The sequence below is a fragment of the Aspergillus nidulans genome, chromosome II, assembly GCF_000011425.1.
Source record: "Aspergillus nidulans FGSC A4 chromosome II".
Lineage (NCBI taxonomy): Eukaryota > Fungi > Ascomycota > Eurotiomycetes > Eurotiales > Aspergillaceae > Aspergillus > Aspergillus nidulans.
The window spans coordinates 1018984-1042646 of NC_066258.1; the positions used below are offsets into that span (position 1 = coordinate 1018984).

Below are 23663 nucleotides of genomic sequence, written 5' to 3' on the forward strand. Positions count from 1 at the left end.
TGAACGAACTATATTACTAGATTCTTATAGTCGAATGTCTCATATTTCAGCCGATGGCTTCTTACTGGACAATTAGGCCCGGGTGATGCTATAACACCCTGTGATATACTATATTACTTCTCTGTAGCTTATCTTCAATTCTAACGGCCACTTGTAGCAACTCGTACGACGATTGATGCATAAATCTGCCCGGTAAGATTTTTTTCGACGGTGCAGGGCTCGGAACTTCGGGAGTTACATCCAGATTAAAAGGCCAAGACAGAGCCTTGCCGGCAATTAGTGCAGGTAGTCTACCTCGGAGCGAATGGAGCAGGGACTAATCCCTCCGGTGGCGATATATGCTGGACGAAACCTCCCAGACACTTAAGCCAGTTGTTTGCTAATGTGCTCGGGATCCGGCCTCAAGGCCCGCGACCCTTCAGAACGGCTATTTTAAATACTCGGGCCGGCTCTATATACGGAGTTGTTCAAGCAGGCTGATAGCCGGGAAGGCGTCAAGCACAAGGAGCAGAAGGGTTGCAGTTGGACAGTACCGCATCCTTGATTCCATCAGATACGCCGAGTTAACTCAAACATCTGCTCATCGAGTTCGACTTACATTGGAAACAAGCGCCGGTGTCTGGCATGAGCTCATTGTTGAGCCTTCTTCGCCGAGAGCACAACCTAGCTCTCTTGACTTGAACTGGGGGAGTCGAGATATGGATTAGGTGTTTCTGTTTCTGCGCCCTGCCCACGCTATTCTATAATATTCCGCTTAGCAGGTCTGGACGGGTGAGAGTTGCTCTGCAACGCCAGATACACAGAAATCTAGCTTGTGAGGTTACGCAGTGAGGGCCGCTTGCGGGAGCTCCCGCCGTCTCTTTTTGATCTCTTTAAGACGTAAGTGCAAGTATCATACCTCGCATGTCAGGCAACGGGTTGCCTGAAGGTTCCAGACTTGCAACCGTCTGGGGAGCGGGCCCTGTATCCAGACGATGAATGTCGAGGTGGGCCGCCACTTAACTCGCGCTCAGCGCTTAGGCGAGTGAATAGTGCGCTAAACGGGCCCGAGACCTAACTACGGAGAAGGACACATATAGCAAATCGGTGTAGTGAACAGCTTGTTCCGAAAAGTTTGCCCGATCCTAAGGGTTTTTTTAGGTAGTAATGCCGGCTTGTTGACCTCGATCACTCAATATGTTTGGTATCCTGTTTCGTAACGGAGTAGGTTACCATGAAAAGCGACGTCGTCCAAGAAGTATAGGTGACTGAGCCGTTATTTAGTGCTGACTGGGGGCCCGGGATCCTGGAACAAATGACATTCTCATCCGCCTCCGGGCGCCAGATAGGAGTAATCTTTGTACGACTTCAACATACGCCGTCCATACTATGTGCATTCGGTACACCCGGCTTTCACCCGTAGTGCCGGTTGTGCTTCCGATGGAGTTGGAGGTGGCTACTTATCCTCATATGTCGAAAAAGAAGGGCTTGGTGTATGCCAGGCTGGTAGCATTTCCTCGAGTCGTGTCGGTTGTCACACACAAATGAAGCACCCTTGTATGAAACTGGGTACTATATTGCAAGTGCGAACAAATCAGGCCACGAACAAACCGATGACCCATTCAAAGCGAATGCCGAGACTTGATGTATAGGTCATTAGGCCTGGCGGCGAACGCCAGACGGCCCAGACATGACTACCGTCTTAACTCCACTCGGCAGTTGTTGTGATCAGAGCCCGTGCATGGGGAACCCTGTTCGTCCGATGAGGGAATTGTGGTCCGCCCCTGGCACTATATCAGCGCTCAAGATATCGGAATATCCGGAGTCCACAATCTAACGGCGCATAAGCGCTTACACTACGGAGTAACCTCCCAGGCTCATGTAAGTTGCGCACGGGGATATAACAATGGGGCAAGTATCCTTACAAGGTATTTGCCCGCTTCGCGTCAAAGGATTTTCTTGCGATTGGCGTTGCATGCACTCCTGACTCGTGCAGACAGTAACAACGTTGCAACGGCATACTCCCTCCTTGGAAATAGCGTCTTGCTTGAATCCTTGCCATATTCTATTCGCGGCCTAGGTCAATATGCAACTGTAAGCGACGTGCAAAACATCCTCGTACCGAAACTTGACTAGCATAGAGCGGTACGAGATTTATCGTCCTAGTGTGAAGGCAATTTCCCAGGGTTTCCAACTGCGGTACTCGAATTCACCTTGAAATGACTGAGAAAACAACCGAAATGATGTTGCCAATCGAATAGTTTGTTCCAGCGAAGCGATCCCTGCTTGATAGAAGAGCTATATAGAGCAGGTATCGCAGACAAAGCAGGCTCGGCATACTACCCGCTACCGGTAATGTGGGAGATGAATTGCGCGTCTTCAACCCCTTTACACGAATTAGTTCCTGTCGTACTTCCAGAAAGAAACACTGCAGGGACCCACAGAGACTGGTAAATAAGGCTCATGGGCATTTTCTCGTCTAGCAAGGAGGCAATGGCCCGTTGTTGCACCTTGAGTAGGGCTTTTGGGGGCTAGCCGGCTAGGTGCCTTCGACGAAGGAAGATGCGCGATATTAAAGCGTGAAAAGTCAATTGCTGTGGATAAGTTACCGATGTCAAGCAGGGGTTGCTTGACAACTCAGCCAGCCGGGGGTAGATAACTTCCAGGAGAGCCGAGGACCAGCTTGTGAGCATGCAGTGGTATTGTCGCTCTCGAAGAGGAAGCACGTGAGGATGCTGGAATCTTTTGGCAACACATGACGTAGCTCGGCATTGTGCAATTCGAACCTCACTGTTTGAACTTGTAGTCACAGCTTCAAAGGCCTCAGCTTGTCATGAAAATTAATGCCGGATGGTATTATTGTTGTCACTGAAATTTCTACCTGAAGATCCTGTAGCACAGGCAGGGACCATGCATAACCAACCATTGAATTTCTTGTTGGCATCAACTCGCTTATGCAGCGCCTCAGCGGCAGCCTACAGCTTCATCAGCCCTTTCCAGGTTGCAACTCCACAGGTACAAACCACAGCCCGGCCAAGTCTCGAGCCTTGCACATCGTAAAGGGGCCTTGTCTGAAATTGATGATGAAGTGGTCTCTAATCCATCTTCCACAATTTCAGATCTTGAGAGCTGGAATCCAAAAGGTCAGTGATCTACGTGCTAGTACACTGGGATCCTGGCTCTGTTTGATGCGCTTTTAGAGGACCGACGGTAGCGTACCGCTTTAGCCTCTTTTCTTGCTGCAGATTCCCTTTTGTACAAATTTATTTCTTTATTTTTTTTTTTTATTTTTTTTTTTTTAGCGTCATGCTAACAAGCGAGCGCCTGGATAGACTTGCCACCATTTTCATATGTCTCTCCGGACTCAAGGACCGACGGCCTGCTCATATTGAATCCCGCCCCATGGCCTAGCAGTGCCACTGGAAATGTATGTGTTTAGGCGACCAGAACCCGACAAGGGGATAATGGACGCCGTCGGCGTTAGGGCCCAAACCAAGAGCAGACCAGCGCCAGCATTGTTCTTTTGGTTCCTGCCAGCATGATAGCGGAGACCTTGGCCCGCCTTGCTCGAAGGAATCATAGCGGGCACGGGAGCTTGGTTGATTGGCGTAACCGGTACTTTGTAACGATGATCTTGATCATCGTTCACCCAGATTTGATCTCTTTATAGCTCCGTGGCGGGCCTAGGTCCGAGCGGCGGCATGGAAACTGAGAAGGGAATCAGCGGCCAGTATGCTCACTTAGGCTGGTCCTCCCATTCGCCGATTACACCCGACAGGGCTTTGGCGAGGTCCAAGGTGTGAAGGAGTCGGCCATGATAGGGCAAGCAATCTCAGTATACGCACGGATAGATTGGATCTAGACTCCATCGGACCAATAACCTTTCAACCGGAGATTTTCCCATTTTGCTGGAACGATGGGCGAATCTGGTACGGAGTGGTATATGCCATTATTGCCAGAGGGAATAGTCCACTGTCCACACCGAAGCTGAAAGATACTGACCCGATGCTGCACGGAGAATCGCAGATTATCCCCGGCCAAGGGGTGGTTTATGGGGCCAGTACGGAAACAATGAGATTCTAATAATAACGAGGCTGTAGATCCGATCGCCAAAACTCGAGACTCAACCGGGCAGGCCGGCAACATCAAAATGGAAGTCAAAGATTCCTGAAACCGGGATTTAGTCTCACCTTTCACTGTGCTGCAGGAGCCATCCACGGGTGTTTCCACTTAGCGCAGCCATCCCCGCGAACGACCAGGACGAACTGCGAAACAAAGCTAGTCTCACTCTCAAGTCCCTTACGGCTATCTTTTACACTGGAGGACGGGAGTGTATTTCAAGAAGCGGCCACACTGTCTCGAGGCTGCCCAGGGGACAGAAAAACTACTATCAGAAGTGGTCCCAGTTTATCTTCAATACTGATACCGGCATGGTCCTAATAAGGAAAATCCACCGAAGTACCCAGCAGATTCGTCTCTTGGGCTTGATACCTGAGTAAGAAGTAATGACTTCGCCATGAACAATATTGATGACTTGGCGATTTCCAGTCAATGCGCGCAAAAGAGTCGGACCAGGTACGGCGCGATGATCGACCGACAGGCGAGCGGGTGAGACAAATGAAAGGAGCTCAAGTCTCAAACTCTACGAGGGATCCATCGCTTTGACATTGGGTCTAGACAAGACAAAACAAGGTTATTCTCAAATGCCGTTCCGAGGATGCAGCCGTCCCAAATATGTATGGTGAGATGGGAGTGAGAGGATCGTTTGAACCGCCGTCAGAAAATCCTTCTTGCGGGGCGCAGGTGGAGTCAAGTCCGAAGCGAAATGAACTAAAAGAAAAGCCGACAAGGAAGGAAAATGCAACAGAGCAGATCAAATCGCTCATTTCAGTACTCAGGAACCGAATGACTTCTGCAGTCTGGAAGAGTTCGCTTGCCTAGGCTCTGGCACATACCTGAATCTAGACAGGCAGGAATGTTGGGCAACCCAGTGGATCGACATCACGGCTATGTCGGTAGGGGAGTGTCCGAACGGAAGTAAATGATCCATACCTATGCGAAACACGATGTGTCTGGGTCAGCCCTGGAGGCTGTCACGGGTACCCTGTATGCGAGCCTAGGTAGTAGGTGAGTATCGCGGGTTCAGGTCCGGAAGCTTCCTCGTCAATAGTGAACTCGACGCCAGTTCCTATCAATCTCGACGCTCTCCCCTACTTCTCCCTTTCCACCGTACCACTTTGCTCTCCATCTACTCCGCTCGGCGCCCACTTCGTCAGATTGTTTCTTGTCCTTTGAGCGTAGTTTGCCGTGCATCTTTCAGTCCTGCCGTCCTCCTCGTGTCTCCGCGGGACCCCCTTGTTCACAGCAGGGTTCTCGTACCAGGGCGGCCATCCAGCGGTAAAGTGGTCATTGAATCTGGTGTCTTTCCCCGCGTCCAAGCCCACAATATAGCAGTCCCAGCCCTGACAGCGAATCGCTGATCGCGGGTCTGATCCTTGTCCCATCAAGATTCGCCGGCATGACATCCTGCCCAGCGCTCATTGTTCTCCGTTAGCGGCTGCAGCAATCTGGCCAGCATCAGGCCATCTGGTCCAATCAGGTACGTACGGGCGGCTCTCAGTGTTGGTTCTGTGTTTCCCTTGTGAGAGTACATTCACTCGAATCGAACAAGGGGAGGAAGGGAGAAGAAAAGCAAATTAATGGAAATAATAATAGAATTTATCCACTTTTTCACCACCCCGGTCTTGGATTCGCCTCTTCTGCACTTGCATGTGGAGGCTACTGCTTGTCGACAAACGGGCGTCTTTCTTTTCTTTTTGCCTCTCGTGTTCATGCCCCCCAAGGCTTACAGTCCGGTCTCTTTTTGACGGGGTTGCAAATCGCAGCCTCACAAGTCATCAACCTTCTTTGTTGCCCATCTCCTGCACAAGCCTCGCGCACAGTGAGGAGGCCATTTGCAGCGGAGGCTCCTTGAAGCCGTTGGCCTGGCTGGTGTGCACTAGAGAACTAGGTAGTCACCCGCTGTCCAAAGGCCTGGGGGGCTTTGGCTGGAATCCTGCAGCAATCCTCGCATGGGGAGCTCGTCCCGAGAAAGAAACTAAAGAAGAATCAGTTTCAGGGCCGTTTGCGCCATGAGTGTCCACCTTTAGATCTCATCCTGGTACCCACTGAGGCCCACTCACTTCGTCTATTCCATTCCTAGTGCACGGGAGCTTCCAGTAATCCGCGTGGCGACGACCGGTATATCCTCCTGCGGAGCTGCTGTCCGAGGTATTCCCCATTGTGGACAAATTGTTCATCACTAGTATCACGTCCCTGTCCCTGCGCCGGATTATATACCTGGCCTTGTCCTGGAAACTTATCTCCAACGGGGTTCCAGGCCCTGATTGACTGCCTGGATTGAGGCCGGCCACCTGTCTACTCGTTCCTTCCAAGACTCTTCATTTTGTTCACGTTCTCTACAATACACCAACTCTGCCCAACGAAGAACAAAAGGAGCAAAGGTATGTACTTCTACGTGACTTGGTATTCACTCAAGGCTATGCCCGCATATCTGTTTATTCTCTTGGCTAACCTTGCGCGTGTTTTCCAGGTTGTCTAAGGGTTGGCTAGGGCTTAGCCCAGGCTCTCACCCATTCGCCTGAGTGCCTCATCAAGCTATTGATAGAGACCCACGGCGACGTTCTCAAAAACGTGTTCTCTGCCGGCTAAAGGCTCGGCGCTTGCAAAGACGGCATTCGTCTATAAAACGAAACGAACGCCATGTCGTCGGCCTACTATATTGGACCCTTCGGGCGTATGTTACCTATTGCCGATGGTCCCGCGGAGCAAGAACCGGATCGTCCAGCTAACCTATCAGTTCCGGGATCCCATCCATATCAACTTCCACCGCCTCGTACTTCAGCACCATTACAGTTTGGAACAGATCCATTCTTACGTCCACGAAATCGAGCCGACAGGCTAGACGAGAGAGAAGAGCCTTCCGTTTACTCGAGCAGTCATGGGTACCAGCAAACGAACGAGCAGCTTCCCTCTGTCAGTCAACTTCTTACACCTACCGCGCAATTAAGCCGGTCGCCATCACCATATAACCCAAGTGCTTTTGGGATCTACTTGGCGCCACACGAGCCTGGAGAATCACCCCAGCGCTATAATGAGACAACCGCGCCCCCTACACAGGCGCGCTCAAGCATCTATGAAAGATCCAGGGCGTTCCCGGACGTAGCAACCTCGCCGCAATCGAAAAACTTACCTCCTATATCTCACATTTCGACTCATGCTCCTGGCCGTAATACGCCGACGTACTTGAGTAACAACTTGAATTCAATTCACCCGCCATACCTACCTAGTTTTCATGGCTATAATGAGGAACCCAACGGCAGAAATTTCATGAAGACCCCTTCACTCAGTACAACTGAGTTGAGTCAGCGCGGTGCTTCTGGCAAATCAGCGAAACCTCAAGTACGTCTGCACGTCGTGGATGAGCGTTTCATTGAGGGTGAAGGCCTGTGTTATATATACGCTGACGGCTCTCACTGCCCCAAAATCATTGATGGCATGCCAGTTAACGCCAACTGGGGGGTCACGAAAGCTGGCAAGCCTCGAAAAAGATTAGCGCAAGCCTGTCTTACATGCCGAGAAAAGAAGATAAAGTGTCATCCAAACCTGCCGAAGTGCGACCAATGCCAGAAGTCTGGGAGGGAATGCAGATTTGAGAGTGCGTAAGTATATGGACAACAGAGTGCCACGAACCTGAATTGCTGATGACGTTCAGACCGCGTGGACACCGCGCAGCATCGAAGGCGTCGCAATTCACGAGGAAATATGATATAAGACATAATACTGCAACGGAGGACTCTAACAATGCAGGTACCTCCAGTTCACTATATTCTGTTGCGAGGGCTTCAGAGAGCTCTACCTCCCTCCCTGGAACAAACTCACAGTCTCCCCTATCTGATGACTCCATGCTTACGCCTTCTGCTGTGGATAGCAACCATAACAACATTAGCGATCCCGACCCGGCAATATGCGACAAGGCCGCAGCACCTTCCCGGTGAACGTGAGCGTATGCCGCGGCATTCAACAGGCAGCGCTGCCAGCTCACCATCCGCGGACTACGCGGAGATCTTGACGGAGATCAAGGACTTGGATGAACACGACCCACTGGCGACTGACTGGAGAACAGACCCTTACGCGGTCGATCCGGAATCTGCAACTCATTTCACCGAATTGTACTTCACATACGTGAATGACCGCTTATACTATTTGTTTCCGCGAAGAAGGTTTCTCCTTTGGCTCAAATCATGCCATACGAAGTCTCTCGCCGATAATATGCTTCTTTACTGCATCATGGCACTGGGATCTGTCTTCTCAGACCGCCCTGGTAAGATCACAGCTATGAGGAGATACTCCCGCATTGCAACATACGCCCTCGAGCACAGCCAGCACAGTCTATCCTTACAGCTTGCACAGAGCCGCATTATAATTAGCCTTTGGTACTACGCAATTGGCGCACTCGTGAAATCTTGGGATGCTGCCGGCGCCGCGGTGCGAACGGTATGCGGCCTGCGTTACAATGTCGAAATGGGGGGAGTTATTGTAGAGCAAAGCCAGCCTTGCGAGTATGGCCTACATCCACAAGCTCTGATAGAATGTCGTCGGCGAACCTTCTGGATCGCTTTTCTGACTGATGTGAGTTACATATCAATCGCCCTCTCCCCGCTTTTACCCCTTCTGAGCTCAGTTGTCTCTAATTTCCGTTACACAGCGCCTGTCGTGCTTCTATGCCCCTTCAACGACCTTCATCTCCTCCCAAACAGCCTTCCTACGTCTCCCTTGCCGCGAAGAGATTTACGAAGCCCAGGAATATACCACAGTTCCCTTCTTCCAAAATTTCCTTAATCAAGTCCCCTCCGAATCGGACGAACTCTCCAACCTAAGCGTCTTGGCACTCCTCATAGACGTGATATCACATGATGGGGCGATGTCTCTGACCACGTTTTCCGCCTATCTCTCATCCCGGCAGATTCATACAACAAACTCTTCGAGGATTTCTATACCGCCATAGTCCGCCGATCAGACCAGTGGCTCTCAAGGCTTCCAAACCACCTAACATTTACGGCTGTAAACCTCGAACGCAGCATCCAAGCACGAAACACTGACCATTTCATCTCAATTCACCTTTTGTATCATGCCGCCCTTTTAAAACTCAACCGTTACGCACGCGCACAGCTCCTTAGACCTGGAATGGCAAAACAGTACGTTCACACAGCCCGCAACCATGCTGCAGAGATACTCCGCACCGCACTCGCGCTTGAACGCTACGCCTCCGATCACAACGTCTCTCCAATGACAGCTGACCCGACCCCAAGGTCCGAAACACTACTGCTGGATCCCTTCCTTGGCTACATAATCCTCTCCGCAGTAGACGTTCTCAGCGCCGGTGGTCTAGTTATCGACTTGCCTGAGTGCATCAACCTTATCCGCGGGGGACTTGACGTTGTCCGTGACCTCAGCAGCTTCTGGAACAGTACGAAGCCGCTGGTGTCGGCTACGGAATCACGCTTAGAGGCGCTGATTGAGGCGCACCGCTCTGTTTCTACGAGCCGCACCACACTTGAAGGGAGAGTGGCTTTCTTGTTCGATGGCCCCTCGCTGGACAGTCAAATCCAGAATGGCGTGCAGAAGCAGGATTCGTCCGTGAATGAGGACCTACTATATGGCGGTCTGCCAAGGGAGCAGCTATTCCTTGCGTTTGGGGTGATGGATGTGTCGTGTTCGTTGAGGAATGTGGTTTGGGTTCGAGCGAGGCGTGAGTGAGTGGGGGTCCATTGGTCTTATATGGACACTGTACGAATATGGGTTAATGCTAGCATGTGCGATATACGGTTCACGAGATTGCGGCCTTGTGCTGCATATAAATATTATGTTCTCGAGGCTCGCCCCGGCCCATCATGCCCCCTTTTTTTTTTTTTTGCTCAGCTAATATAAATTTCGATCGAGCTGGCTGTATATGATGTGATATCAAAATCAAGCACAAGTAGCAACTTGGGGCACGGCTTCAGAGACCATGATTCAACATTATCTAAATTCTGCGCGGACACTACCTATTATTTGATATTGAATTGCTAGGCATCCCATGGAAACCTACTTGCCATTCACCCACTCTCGGCACCTGCTCTCTTAACGTTTTGACTGGGTGAATGGATTCCCGTGGTGTCGACACTAGATAGAGAATAATGATGCCATTAACTCCGGTCCGTCATTATGGTCAAGTCATCTACCACATATTTGTCTACTTTATCCCCGCACTTCATCCACGTTATTCCTCATTATTCCGCACCATTGATTGACCAACTACTCGCCCATTATATACGTACGGGTCATGACTAAGACGTGCAGTTTCCCACGAATTAGGATGCTAATCAAGGACCGGCGTCGGCGAATGGGATACGCCAAGTTCTGTCCAGGCCGCATACGATAAAAAGAGGGACCTGAATATTGCGTGGCAGTTAAGCTTCGAGACAAGCTGCAGGGCGCTTTTGATACGCAAAATATCAGTGCCTGCGGGAACGATATTGCTAAACGCACTACGCCTTGCTAGTGTTATGCTACTATAGCGCGGCCAGAGAATTAGGTGCATGGAGCTCAGAATTATCATCATTTTTGCCCCTGATTCTGAGTGGCGATCATGTCGCCATATACTACGGGAGTGTAGGTGTCCTAAGAACTATAGTGCATCAATTACGACCGTTGTTTGTTAGGTACAATAGCAGCTAACGGTATTTTTAGGGTTGTCCCGCTTTCGTGCCCCCTATATTGAAGGAGAAGGTGACGCATTGTTCAACTAAGGCTGAAGATCTTGTACAATCTTCGGTGATAACGCAAGATACTACCATAAAAACGATAAGATTTGCTTTGATCACAAAGATCACGGAGCCGCTGGTTTCAAATATCTTCCCCTAACACTTCCGCTCAGGAACCGACCAGGACCAGCGGTCTCAGAGAGTGTTCTGGTCAATTCTTCATCTTGCTGGGATGATAGCAGGGTCGGGTCGGAGCGTGGGAAAGAGGCCGCCCTTGCCCAGAAGATCCTGGACATTGTTCCAACCAGATGTTACTCAAGTCTGCAGCCCACAACATTGGGGTCATGTCTGGGCAGCCCTGGAACCCTTGAGCCCAAAAAGTGGCTCGCCTATTGGGACCCTCTCGAGCCTATCTTTCCTATGCGTGAGGGTTCAGAGGCCGTCTTCAAGCCGCCTCAGTCTGGCGATGGGTTGGAGTTCGTCTTGAAAATGCGGGCACCCACCCTTTTCCCTCTTCGCAGCTTGTTTGAGATACAGTGATATCCTCAGGTTATTACCTTGATTTAAACTGCCGAATATGCTCGGGATCCCCACTCTTGAGCTCGAAGCCGAAGCGGCGGAAGATAGGGAAATTTGGAAGAAGATGTGAAGAGGTACAAGACGGTGGCTGCTAGCGTTCCCTAGGCTCTGTACAGCAATGATTTAAAGCTCCAAGGTTGAAAAGAAAGCACCTACTGTAGTGCAAGCAGGACATTGGTCGAAGGAGCAAGTTATCGCACAATTCCGCTCGTTTTAGTATTTGAGGTTTCGCAAGCTGCTTTTTGGTGTCATTTTGGAGGTTGCGACTATAGCTGTTTATATATATTGTATCTGTCGGCAACTTTTTCTTCATGACCACTACTTTCCAGAAATTCTAAAAGTTCAAGTTAGTCGAGTATCCCGAAGAATGGTCAATTGCTTCCTACCACATAAGTTTCCTCTAACTGACTGCGAACACAGAGTGCAGTAGGAAGCCGAGCCTAAAACGGACGAGACGTCACTTTAAGTACCAGGGTGGAGTTCCGCCCGCCGCTCTCCCTCCGCATTCAACAGAAAAAAGTCAACATCACCGCCAGCAGCCACAGCACGCCAATACTGGAAAATGAACCACAGAGTTCTGTGACTCGAGGGCAACAATCAAACGCACGCGTAGGCAGGAATTGCCGCGTCTCTGTTCTGCCGGTCCTCACTTCTATGCCGGCGCAAATCATCGACGGAAGGAGAACAAGAAAGCTCCAGAAGAACGCCAGTACTTTGGACGCGTCGCGCCTCATCCACCGCAATGAATAATAACAGCAAACAAATACCTGTCGGCGATGCGGATACCGATAATAACGAGGCCGAGACCTATTCCCTCCTCATGTCCTACCCCGAAGAACTCGACTCACTATGCCGTCCTTGGTCTTCCCCGCGACCCTCCGCCTACAGACGGCGCAATCCGCTCCGCCTACCGGACGCTCACGTTAAGTTTCCACCCTGATAAGCAGCACGCCAGAACTGCAGGATGCGGCGAAGCAGCAGTTTGAGCGCATCCGCGAGGCGTATGACACCCTTATTGATCCGAAGAAGAGAGTCGTGTATGATCTATTGGGCGCGGAGGGGGTTCGCAGGGAATGGGGCGTTCATGGAGCGATGGGACGTGGTGGCGAGGCGGAGAGACAGGAGAAGCAGGGACAAGTCGGAGTCAAGACGATGAAGCCGGAAGAGTTCCGGAGGTGGTTTCTAGAATCGATGAAGAACAGAGAGCGCGCGGTGCTTAATTCTTTGGTTAGAAGTAAGGTATGCTACGCTGAATACCCGTCCAAATGTCCTGTTGTACTAGTTCTTCTGGAATTGTTTTGTGCTTTGCATGTTGTGGTGCTTGATCTGACGGCTTAAAAGGGATCTTTGATTGTGGGCGTTGATGCTAGGGATATGATTTCGGTGAATGAGCGCGAGGGCGAAGTATACTTAGAGATTCCTTCGGCGAAATTGTCGAGCTTCGCGGTGCGGTACTCATTTGTCACGCCCTTTCCGACGCTACGGACTGGTATGGGAGAGGATGAGAGGGAGGGTGCTGAGAGCGAAGTCGGGGAAGAAGAGGAACAAAAAGCTAGCCAGAGTCCAGAGTTGGAGATATATGCTGGTGTTGCAGGCGGGTTTCAACGCCTCTTCAACAAAGTCGAACTGGAATGGGAAGATGGCGAAACGGAGCTTCGAGAGGTAACGTCTGGGTGTTCGTTTAGCTGAGTGCGATTTACCACTGACAAAATTACAAGGTACCTCTCCCTTTAATCTTAAGTACACAAAATGTCACCCTTGGAGCGAGCACCAGCCGAGTACTCAGCGATCCTAATCCCAAGGGCATCCTTAAGAGATGGCCGTTCTCGCTCTTCCAGGACACGCTTGTCAGCGTCGAAGCTACCGCTTTACCGTCTACAACGGTACAGGCGAATGTAGCAAAGAGCATCGTCGTCACACCTGGAACGAGGCCTTTTAACGTGATTCTTGGGACTATCTTCAATCGCTCCATTTTTCAGGCTCCACCGATGCTCAACCTACAGGTGACCAAGGGAATTGGGCAAAAGAAGACCGCATTCTGCAGCTGGTCAAGTGGATTTATTGGATGGCCATCTTTTATTGAAACATTATTACTGCCTTTTGCTGGGGATAGTCTGTCACTGGAGGACCAAGCGATCAGCCAACTCCAGGTCGGCATTGCATCTCAGCTGGCAAAACTCGCTCCCGGATTAGCTGACGAGGACGAAGACATGCCGGAATCAGCCGAGGACGATGAGGAGGAGGACGAGTTTGAGATGCTCCGCGCGAAGAAGCGCGAAGAACAGAAGGCCGCTGAGGCCTGGCACGTCGCCATTTCTGCATCGCCGGCCACGGCTGGAATCATATTTAAATATTCCCGCAACATATTCTCTGGCAAACCAGCCACCGATGCTGCTCTCTCTCAGTGGAGCTCTGAGAAGCACTACTCATTGCCACCAGCGAACGAGCCGCGCTCCGTACGGCTTGAAATTACTAGTACCGTTGATATGAACCTGTCGCTTAGATGGAGTGTGCACGGTTCTCGACAGGTTAGCGAATTGACCCGCGTGGGCTTCGGAGTCAGTTTACAACCTCAGGGCCTAATAATGTCGCTTTCCTGGGCCAGGCTTGGGCAGAGAATAAGACTTCCAATTGCCATTTGCCCGATTGATAGTGTCAATGCGGACTCGGCCACTCTGGCAGTTCTCCTCCCGTGGTTAACATACTGCGCGGTTGAGTTTGGATTTATACGGCCCAGGGAACGACGGAATCGCCGGAAGCTAATTGCTAAACGACAGAAGAAACTCAGGAAACTTGTTCCTCAGAAGAGGTTGGAAAGCACACAAGCCATCGAACTCATGGCAGATCAAGTGCGGCGACGGCAGGATAAGGAGTACAGTAGAGGGGGTCTTGTCATTACCAAAGCAGAATACGGGCATTATCCTTCAAAGCGGAATGCCGACAAAGGCGCCAAGGAGCCCGAGGTGACAGATGTTACTATCCCTGTGGCTGCGTTGGTGGATCATGGCCAGCTCATCATCTCTAAGAAGACGGCTAAGGTGCGTTTTTACCACTTTCTCTCCAGTTCTTGACTCTTGTCAGAATACTGACTTTCAGACAGTTCCAGATTCTTGGCTTCCATGACCCGGCGCCTCTACTGCCGAAAACACTGAAGATATGGTACCAATACCATGGGAAAGAACATTATGCCGAGGCCACGGATGCAGAGGGCGTCACTTGCCCCATGCGCTCTCATCTGCTTGCGGCTTGAAGCCTTTGGGAGAAATTAAACCAGTCTTGCTTGCCCAAGACTACGCATATCGGCTGGGTACAGCGACCTCTGTATAAGATCTCCTCTACAATACGGCTATTAGGCAAACTCCTCTCCTCTTTGTATCATCTGCTTCGATTTTGGACCATATACTCGTCACTGTGGGAGATTTGAAGTTTTTCTTAGATGTATTAGCGACCTGTTCTTGCATAGATATAATGTTTTGAGACATCGACGATATACCTCTTTCTTGCTCGCTCAATAACATCGTATACACTTAGTTATTCCAGTCGGTCGATCAGATCTATGCACGACCCTAGGCGGCACCAAGACCTTCCCGTCAGGATGTTATCTAATCGTAGGGTGCGCGGGTGAGACCATTCGCGCAACCGACCGCCAACCCAATCGAAAAAAGCATCGAGCAGTCGTCATTCCATCGAAAGAAGTTCCTTTTACCTCTCACCCAGTTTTCATAATCTTATATCCACAATGACATCCATTGCGGAGGGACTCTTCAAATCGCTACCGAAACCAAAATACACAGGTGAAGAAGAGGAGTTGCCACAGCATGGCCAGCGAGGACCGCGCATAGTCGGGCCGGGCCAGCTTGACGATACACAGATTGTTCTCCGAGTCAGTATCCGCCTATTGTTCTTGCTAAGTTACAGTGCTAATACTTGCTGCTAACAGAGGACCGGTCCGCCTCCGTACGGCAACCGAGCAGGATGGCGTCCTCGAGCGCCCGAAGATTTCGGCGACGGTGGCGCGTTCCCCGAGATTCTCGTTGCGCAGTACCCCCTAGACATGGGCCGGAAGGGAACGCAATCAAAATCGAATGCGCTTGCTGTGCAAGTAGACGCGGAAGGAAAGGTCAAGTATGACGCTATCGCACGCCGCGGACACAGCGACGACCGGATCGTACACGCTTCGTTCAAGGATTTAATCCCTCTCCGACAACGGGTGGATATGGGCGAGGTATCTCTGGACAGGCCGTCGGAGGAAGAGGTTCAGGCGCAGATGGAGAAGACAAAAAACGCGCTTGCTAGCTTGGTGTCGGGGGCTGTGGCTGCACAGAAGCCTAAGAACGTGAAGGGTGGTAGCCGGGCAGAGCCCACGTTTGTACGATACACGCCGGCAAATCAAATGGGTGATACAAGTCGGAAAAATGATCGGATTATGAAAATTGTCGAGCGCCAGCAAGACCCTATGGAGCCTCCGAAGTTCAAGCACAAGAAGATCCCGCGTGGACCACCGTCGCCTCCTCCGCCGATTATGCACTCGCCGCCGCGTAAACTGACGGCGGAGGATCAGGAAGCTTGGAAGATTCCGCCTCCTGTGTCGAATTGGAAGAATCCTAAGGGTTATACGGTGCCGTTGGACAAGCGGTTGGCTGCTGATGGACGCGGGCTACAGGATGTTTCGATTAATGATAAGTTTGCGCAGTTTGCGGAAGCACTATTTACGGCTGATCGACATGCCCGTGAGGAGGTCCGACTCCGCGCCCAGATGCAACAGAGGTTGGCGGAGAAGGAGAAGGCACAGAAGGAAGAGCATCTCCGTGCTCTAGCCCAGAAGGCACGCGAAGAGAGAAGCAGAGCGCAGTCTCGTGCCTCACACTCCCCAAGCCGCGGCCGTAGCCGTAGCCGCAGCTACTCCGATGCGTCATCGCGATCCCGCACACCCAGCGAAGACGAAGAAGCCGCCCGAGAGCGTGAACGCATCCGTCGTGAACGACGTCAAGACGCCGAACGCCAGCTCCGTCAATCACGCATGGGCACCGAGCGACGTATTCAAGCAATGGCCCGCGAACAAAATCGCGACATTTCAGAAAAGGTAGCCCTCGGTCTAGCAAAGCCAACGCAGTCGTCCGAAACCATGTGGGATTCCCGCCTCTTCAACCAGACCAGCGGGCTGAGCACCGGATTCAACGAAGACAACCCCTACGACAAGCCGCTGTTTGCCGCGCAGGACGCCATAAACAGCATCTACCGTCCCAAGCCGCAGGCCGACTTTGATGACGAGGCCGACGCGGAGGGCGAAATGAGCAAGATTCAGAAATCGAACCGCTTTGAGGTCCTGGGGAGGGCTAAGGAGGGATTTAGGGGTGCTGCAGATGCAGAGGTTGGTTTGCTCCTCTCTCTTAATGACAACTTCCTATCACCACAGAACAAGCGCTTATCATTTCGTGTCTACAGGAACGAAGCGGCCCGGTCCAGTTCGAAAAGGATACAGCCGACCCCTTTGGCATCGACAGCATGATTGCGGATGTCACTGGGGGTGCTGGCGGAGCAGGTCAAAAGCGCTACGGTATCCAGGAAGCTGAGCCTGATTCTAGGGGTTCGAAACGGGCGAGGGTTGATGAAGAGAATTAGATTAGTGTTTACTTGCGATCTACCTGCATAGCTGGTGGTTTACATACATAGGGTTTCCACAGTACTTTTTCATCTTGTCTCATAAATGGGAGGATACTCTAACGGTCAGGCCAATGTTGGTGTGGGAACTAATACCCGATTGAATAAATATCAAAATCAATATCAGATATAATCTAACAAACGACATCCTGTATGCTGCGGACACTTGGCGTCGGTAGTGTCAGATGTCGTCGCTGCCACTGGTCAATGAACTTCGCACTCGGAATTCGCCTCGCCTTGCATGCATGGGTTGAGTTTACTGTACAGAGATTAGGCGCGTTCCCGTCTGCCGTCCGGCATGGTCTTTGCATTAGTCTAGTTTCGAAAGGCACCGTTGCAGGATTTATCAGACAGATAGAAGATCCCCCATTGGCGCTGCCACCTCGATAGGGACACCATATTGCGCATGCCCAGTTTGATAATGACTTTTCTTTCTGCGGGTCTGGTGAGCTTGTGTGGCATGCGACGGGAGGTTTGCAGATCGAGGTGACAAAAGTTCACTGCGTGGCGCGGTAGGTACCTTTTATGATGTGAGGACGTCCTGAAGCTCCCTCGTATTTTTACTGCCCTCATCCTCTTTTTATACGAGCAATGTAGAACTGTGAGAGAATCTAGGTAATCGGGTCTTACTCTGACCCACCAATTCAGCTTTTCCCAAGAGTTGCAGTACTACGTAGTACGTGCCTTAGGACATGTTGGAGATAGGTTCCAACACCAGAATACCTAAAGGAAAATCTCCTAGATATTCGGGGACTATCAATTCATTTTTTGGGTTGCATAGGGTAATTCGTTACCGTCGGTCTAGGCATCTCTTTTTATCATCCGGCTGCATGCAGTGGGCGGGAGCTGCAGGTATGGTGCCGGTCATGCCCGTCGGATACTTCGAACTAGATATGTAGACACTGATATGTAGACAGCAGAGTAGGTATAACGATGCCCATTATCTGAAAACGGGACGTGAAGCTGTTGGTTGATCGCAGGGCTTATGAAATGCAAAGGGAAAATGTATTAATCCCAAAGAATCTTTCTGCATGAATACTCATATACTATCGTGAATTATGAACTAGAAACGTGATCAGCTTTAGCCCGATAGGGCAGGGTCAGCAGGTAACACCCTCGTAGGCGCAAAGGCTGAGCTGAGCCAGGAAGCCACAGTGCGAAGAAGGAACCTTTGAATGGTTGATCCTGGGTCGTTTCGATGATTGACTTCAAAACCCATGTCGAGGATCAGGGCGCCTCCTCATCCTGGTACTATGACGTACATTTTTTGGGATGCACTACAAGGACTGTCATCCAACAGCTTGACTGATTGGACGGCGAGCGAACGACAGGATGGTCACTTGTTTGCTAGTTTGCCTGGGTTATGGGTGAAGGAGGAGTGAATCCCGTGGTCAAGGGCAGAGGAGAAGTTCGCCCACCAACCAGGGTCTGGAATTTGCAACATCTAGGGCACAAGCCTGACTCTCAGATCGCTTTCTGACAAGGTCATGAGAGATCCCGGCCTCCAAGGTTTCTTAGGTTTTTCTAGACATAGCGCTGCAAGCGCAGGTCAGAATATATCTTGAGACTGTTGGGAATGGAAGTTTCCTGGTACGGAGTACGTCTGCAATTTGAAGCTGATCTTGGTCAGTTTTGAGGTCGGACCGATAATAACGGGCTTCATTAAGCGGGAAATTCCGCGCTGATAGCACTGTTGACTCGCTGGAGGTTGAGCGAGGTCTCAGGTTGAATTTTAGTGGTCGGTTTGTGCAGCAGCTCCTGGAGTTCTAAAGGGGAAGAGAAAGAGAAGAATTCCCTCTAAACATGGAGAGATTGTGGGTGGCACGACCCGTTGCGAGAAATGTGCCCCATACGCCAGAACTCAAATGCTCCTTTTTCCAAAAACACAGCCGCCAGGAATGAGATGATGAGATCCAAGTTCGGCGCTGCCTGCCCTTGGAATGCTGGACGGACCCCACCTGGAAACCATGATGCCACCACTTTGTTATCATTCACCAATCACTGCGGGTCCCCAACAACTGACGAAAGCGGGAATTTGAATCTCTCAGTGGCTGATGCCACGCTACGCAGGATCGAAAGTGTGTGTGACCGGGTAGGTTGATTTGCATCGATGTGCCTGACTAGCTCCCACAGATTCACCACATCCTTGTCTCGTAAAGTGCGGGGAGTGCACGAGCTTTTTTGGTCTTGTCCTCTAGCCATTCTGCTGGCACCGTGCTTGTAACCTGACGGGACCGAGTGCCAAACGTGCATGCACGCCGGAGGATTTTGAATCGCTCGCCGAACGCTCGAGCGCCTCGGTACCGGCGCCTAGCGCGGTGTGGCAATGGGGACGTTGTTGATAAGGCCATCGCTGGTGGAGAACTGAGCTGGAGATAAAGTCAGACGAACGGCTAACGTAGGGTCTGTGAGGGGCATTTTGCGTTGCAAAGCAGATTAGGTAAAAGGACCGCCTGTACTTAAAGGAATGAGCAGGCTTATCAAGCTATCATCGCGATCTGAAGGCAGTTGACTGCCTACCAGACCGAGTCAAGCTTTTTGATTCATCTTTGCTCGACTTTCTTCCTTAATCGCCTGCATTGTTGCTTCTCCGCATTTTCTGGCATATTTCTTTTCCCTTCAAATTTTGAGTAAGATTGTGGGGAGCTGAGATTGGTTCGTAGTAAAAGAAGGCTGGAAAGAGAAGAGAGGGAACAAGGACTGGAGAGACAAGCAGGTGTTGAGTCGAGATTTGAGTCACCTGCTCACCATTGAACAGCGCAAAAGCGCTTCTTCCCAACACCCACTTTCCTTTCTCCAGCATCCCCTGCGTTGACATCCGCTGTCATAATATCGGCCTTGAATAGCACCATAATCGAGTAACCGCCAGCTGCCTCTTGCATTCCGAGCTCTCGTCCGCCAATTCTTGTACCATCTCGTCGGGAATGGCGTAACTGCAATCTCAGAGTTCGAGGACAATGACGACGCGAGCCTCTGTGCTCTACAAAAGATTCCGGCGAAAAAAGAAAGGAAAGGAACAAGGAATTGCTTCCAGCCACAGCTAGACGGACATTTGGTCTTGTCTTACTTTAGCTCAAATCTGCTCAAAACCATTTACGAGCCTGGCTAGGCTTGCCTCTACCATTCCTCATACTATCCTCTTCTAAGAACTACTCCTATTCTCTATTGTTGGCCTCTTCCACGTGAGATTGTGAGTTGTTGCCTATCCTCTTCGTTACTCAACCTAACTTTGTCACAGCCTTTCGTCGGACCCGTGGTCATTGCCTTGCTCCGGAGCGTTCATACCTCTTCGTCTGCTAGGCAACACAAGTTTACGGTACCACCTGACAAGATGGAGAACTCGCTGTCCCTGATATCAGCCCAGGTCCAGTTTATGGTACGTTCGTCGTATCTTGATAGAAATTCAGTGTCCTAGCCTCTTTATGCGTTGCTTGCATGATCCCTAGCAAGATACCTCAATGAGGAGTCTCGAACTCGATTGATTTTGCTAACTACTATTGACGAGCTGCAGGAAGACCGACTGGCCCTGGTGCACATTCCGCTGGATCTATACCCGTTTTTCTTAAACCCCATCTTGCAGGTCCTATTTCATGAAGTTGCTCCTATCAATGAGATTCGGACCGAGACTCGTGGTTGTGACAGCCCTGTTGAAGTCTCTCGGCATGTGCAGCCTGCTTTTTTGAATATTTCCATTACACCGGTGGAATGCTCGATTATGTGTCCTCGGCAGCTCGCTGACGAGTACTTTGCTCCTTTGCTCGAACGGTTCTCTCAGCTCGGTTCGTCTTCTCAGAGCCGCCTATCTATAAGCAACGACGACTTCATCGCAATGCAAGTGTATGGGGAAGGGCTAGAAGCTGGGCAACGGGTTCTTGAGCTGACTACGCCGTTGGCTATGGCAGGAATGTACGTGCAGTTTTTCTTGCCTCAGCATAGATAAACAGACTGACCAAGTATAGTTCAATATTTTTCATATCGACGTATTTTGCCGACTACATTATCGTGCCCTTAAAGAGCAAAGCACAGGTTATTGAAGCCTTGGAAAACCGTGGGTTTCAGTTCGAGATTTCGACAGAAGCTTTTATCAACAACAACCAGCCATCACTGAACAGTCCCTTCAGCCCTATCTCCCCGCTCTCCACCAGCACCTTGAGCTCCCCACCGGCCACACCTCCACCATCCTCTCTCAATGAACTGCAAAAGCGCACTTTCTCATCATTGCGCCGAAACAATATAATTCCCTATGTCGACACTTCCCTACGTTTAGTACAATGTGCGGCGCACCACCGCTTCACCAACGACGACAGCTCCATCGCCATTCTACGCGATGCTCTTACAACAGCGCTTGTCGTTGACAGGCCTCGATTTCTCTCTCTCACCCTTACCGCCGCAGACCCTGCAGCGTCTCTTCTCCTAGAGCAGCGCCTTCTACCCCGGTTCTCTAGCGACCCAACCTTCCCCGCAGACGACGATGATTCCAGCCTCCTCCTTGGCTCTAAAGAAGATATACTCTTCCCGATTATGCTAGATCTCCGCAAGCTTCCACTCGAAGCTACTGGAATCGTTTGTGGTGTTGCAAGCCGACTAGCCGATGCTACACACGACCGCTCCGAAGACAGCCTCGCGGCCTCCGCTACTCTGTCCATCGACAGCTCCAGCCCTACCTACGAACGGTCAGCTCAATATGTCGACATCCCGGTGTCCAACGGCTCTCGGCGTGCATCAAAACCGAACAAAAGTCACAGTCCCGGCCGGAAAACCAGCCCACCCACGCATCGTCTTCAGCCGGATCTGGATTCGTCCTTTGACGCCGTCGAGATCAGTTTCCTCAGCACTGCACGCGCAGGAACTATCATTGTTGGCGAGCATGAACTTCACCGCGCCATGGACGCCCTGGAGGCCGAGAGCCAAGAGCCTGAGAAGGGGATTGAGGCGTTGGAACTCTAATAAAGCATAAACAGTACCTACTCGACTTTCTTGCCTTGCTTTGTCGTAAACCCAAAAAGTTATTTTCCTCTGTTTTCCTGGTCCGCGAGCACCCTTCTTTTGTTTTCTTTCCTTCTCGCTATTGCATTCAGAAATGACACGAGGCAAGGAGAAAAGAAAGTTTGGCGAATAAAAAATATGGTCTTTTTGCGCTTTTTTGCTTTGTTCCTGCAACCACAACCATTTACACCGTACCATTGAAAGTGAAACGAATTTGCATGATACACTTCAGCCAGTCAGCGGATTTTGTTTCGGTTTTATTTCGTTGAGTCTATGGCATCAATCGCGCCATTTCCATTATGTAGGTACTGTTGGATTTCTGATAATGATGGTTGGGTTTACATAGGGGCTGGAAAACACGAGGCGAGGCACAGCCAGGTAATGCGAAACGAAGCGTTCCGTCTGTAGTTGGGAATGCATCTATCTAGGGCGTATTGGGCAGCGCATTTACGGTGTATATTGCTCTGATGATATTACATGTGCTTTTGCTCAAATTGCTAAATCAAGACGTACTCAGCTCAGATTAAACCCAACCAGCCGAACTCAACTCGCCCCTGTCCCGACAAAGGAACAGCAGTTCGCGACTAGATCCTGCATTGTGTAACGTCAAAGCTGAAGCTCAACGGCATCGATAGGACAATCGCCAGCCGGCCAAGTGCCGAAGGAATGGCGCCGCCTGCCAGCCTTGGGCAAGGCATGTGCCAAAAGTCAAACCTCAAAATGAGCTTCTATAATTTGACGGACATGGCATATTGCTGATGGCAGAGCTGATGTCTTATCGTAGCGCGCCCTATAACAGGGCATGATGGCTTGACGATATATGATTCCGGCGGCATGTTTGAATCGCTCATATTCGACACTGCGATTGATGTGATTGGCAAGTCAATATTCAGGCCACCAGGCACGAGTGCGTTGTTAGCTGAAGATCGGTTTCCAGCCAAGCAATGGTGAGAAAATTGCCGCAATAGCCCAGCATTAATGTCGTTCCCAGCCCAATGCCTCCTGGAAGCCCTCCGAGCCATGGCATGGGCGTAGCCGATGACTTCTGAGGTTGGAAAAGTCCAGTAAACTTCGTGCAGGGATACGTATCACTGCACCCTGTAGGTATGAAGCGCAGAGCAAATCCCGCATACAGGTTGCGACCCTCATCGGCGGCTATCCCTACCGGTACACTTTGACAGTTCCTGTAATGTCCCAGTTCGTAAGCCTAAGCACAAAGCAACTAGTGCGCAGGTAATGCATACCGTTAGAGAATCCGCCCGCCCAGCATTTTCCTTTCTCATTCCATGCCACGCAACTAACAGCCTTGACTCGTTCTCCGGCTGGAATTGATGCGATTACATCACCACTCAGTACATCCCAGGCGAAGATGTGCGCCTGAGCAGAATGATCATCTTTTACCGACTCGCTGCCGCTCAGAACCACTGAGTCGCCTTTTGCGAACACGGACCGAATGCGCAGCTCAATGTTGTGATATGCAGCTGGCTTTGCTGGCGACATATGGGATTGTTTCGCGGTGTCTCCTGACCCGAAAGCTCTCAATAACTTCCCATCGTCGCGATCAAGCATCCGGATTCGACTGTCGAGTGTAGACGTTAGAAGCGCATTTCCGTCCGCAGAACACCGCACGCTCGTAACCGGGTTCCCGAGGAC

General features: G+C 50.8%; 7 protein-coding genes across 7 annotated transcripts, besides 1 other annotated feature; 5 read left to right on the forward strand and 2 right to left on the reverse strand.

The window, feature by feature from the left end:
* Nucleotides 1-23663: part of a sequence feature (contig 1.141 1061..203328(1)) that runs on past both edges of the window.
* ANIA_11594 (uncharacterized protein) lies at nt 3344-3559 on the reverse strand (the record flags this gene model as incomplete). The annotated part of the gene is made up of 1 exon (XM_050611219.1): nt 3344-3559. One exon carries the CDS (start codon nt 3557-3559, stop codon nt 3344-3346), a length of 216 nt encoding a protein of 71 aa, XP_050467268.1.
* ANIA_11595 (uncharacterized protein) lies at nt 5978-6260 on the reverse strand (the record flags this gene model as incomplete). The annotated part of the gene is made up of 2 exons (XM_050611220.1): nt 5978-6076; nt 6162-6260. 2 exons carry the CDS (start codon nt 6258-6260, stop codon nt 5978-5980), a joined length of 198 nt encoding a protein of 65 aa, XP_050467269.1.
* ANIA_08177 (uncharacterized protein) lies at nt 6742-9798 on the forward strand (the record flags this gene model as incomplete). Its single annotated transcript, XM_676354.1, has 4 exons — nt 6742-7700; nt 7923-8670; nt 8747-8964; nt 9120-9798. The coding sequence occupies 4 exons, from the start codon at nt 6742-6744 to the stop codon at nt 9796-9798; spliced, it is 2604 nt and encodes an 867-aa protein (XP_681446.1).
* On the forward strand, nt 10670-11324 carry ANIA_08178 (uncharacterized protein; the record flags this gene model as incomplete). The annotated part of the gene is made up of 2 exons (XM_676355.1): nt 10670-10692; nt 10958-11324. 2 exons carry the CDS (start codon nt 10670-10672, stop codon nt 11322-11324), a joined length of 390 nt encoding a protein of 129 aa, XP_681447.1.
* ANIA_08179 (J domain-containing protein) lies at nt 12106-14849 on the forward strand (the record flags this gene model as incomplete). The annotated part of the gene is made up of 5 exons (XM_676356.2): nt 12106-12285; nt 12327-12602; nt 12705-13025; nt 13082-14401; nt 14464-14849. The coding sequence occupies 5 exons, from the start codon at nt 12106-12108 to the stop codon at nt 14611-14613; spliced, it is 2247 nt and encodes a 748-aa protein (XP_681448.1). The 3' UTR covers nt 14614-14849.
* ANIA_08180 (mRNA splicing protein PRP45) lies at nt 15103-16985 on the forward strand (the record flags this gene model as incomplete). The annotated part of the gene is made up of 3 exons (XM_676357.1): nt 15103-15246; nt 15304-16734; nt 16809-16985. The coding sequence occupies 3 exons, from the start codon at nt 15103-15105 to the stop codon at nt 16983-16985; spliced, it is 1752 nt and encodes a 583-aa protein (XP_681449.1).
* Nucleotides 19989-21971, forward strand: ANIA_08181 (ACT domain-containing protein; the record flags this gene model as incomplete). The annotated part of the gene is made up of 4 exons (XM_676358.2): nt 19989-20214; nt 20263-20400; nt 20536-20930; nt 20984-21971. Exons 2-4 carry the CDS (start codon nt 20356-20358, stop codon nt 21969-21971), a joined length of 1428 nt encoding a protein of 475 aa, XP_681450.1. The 5' UTR covers nt 19989-20214; nt 20263-20355.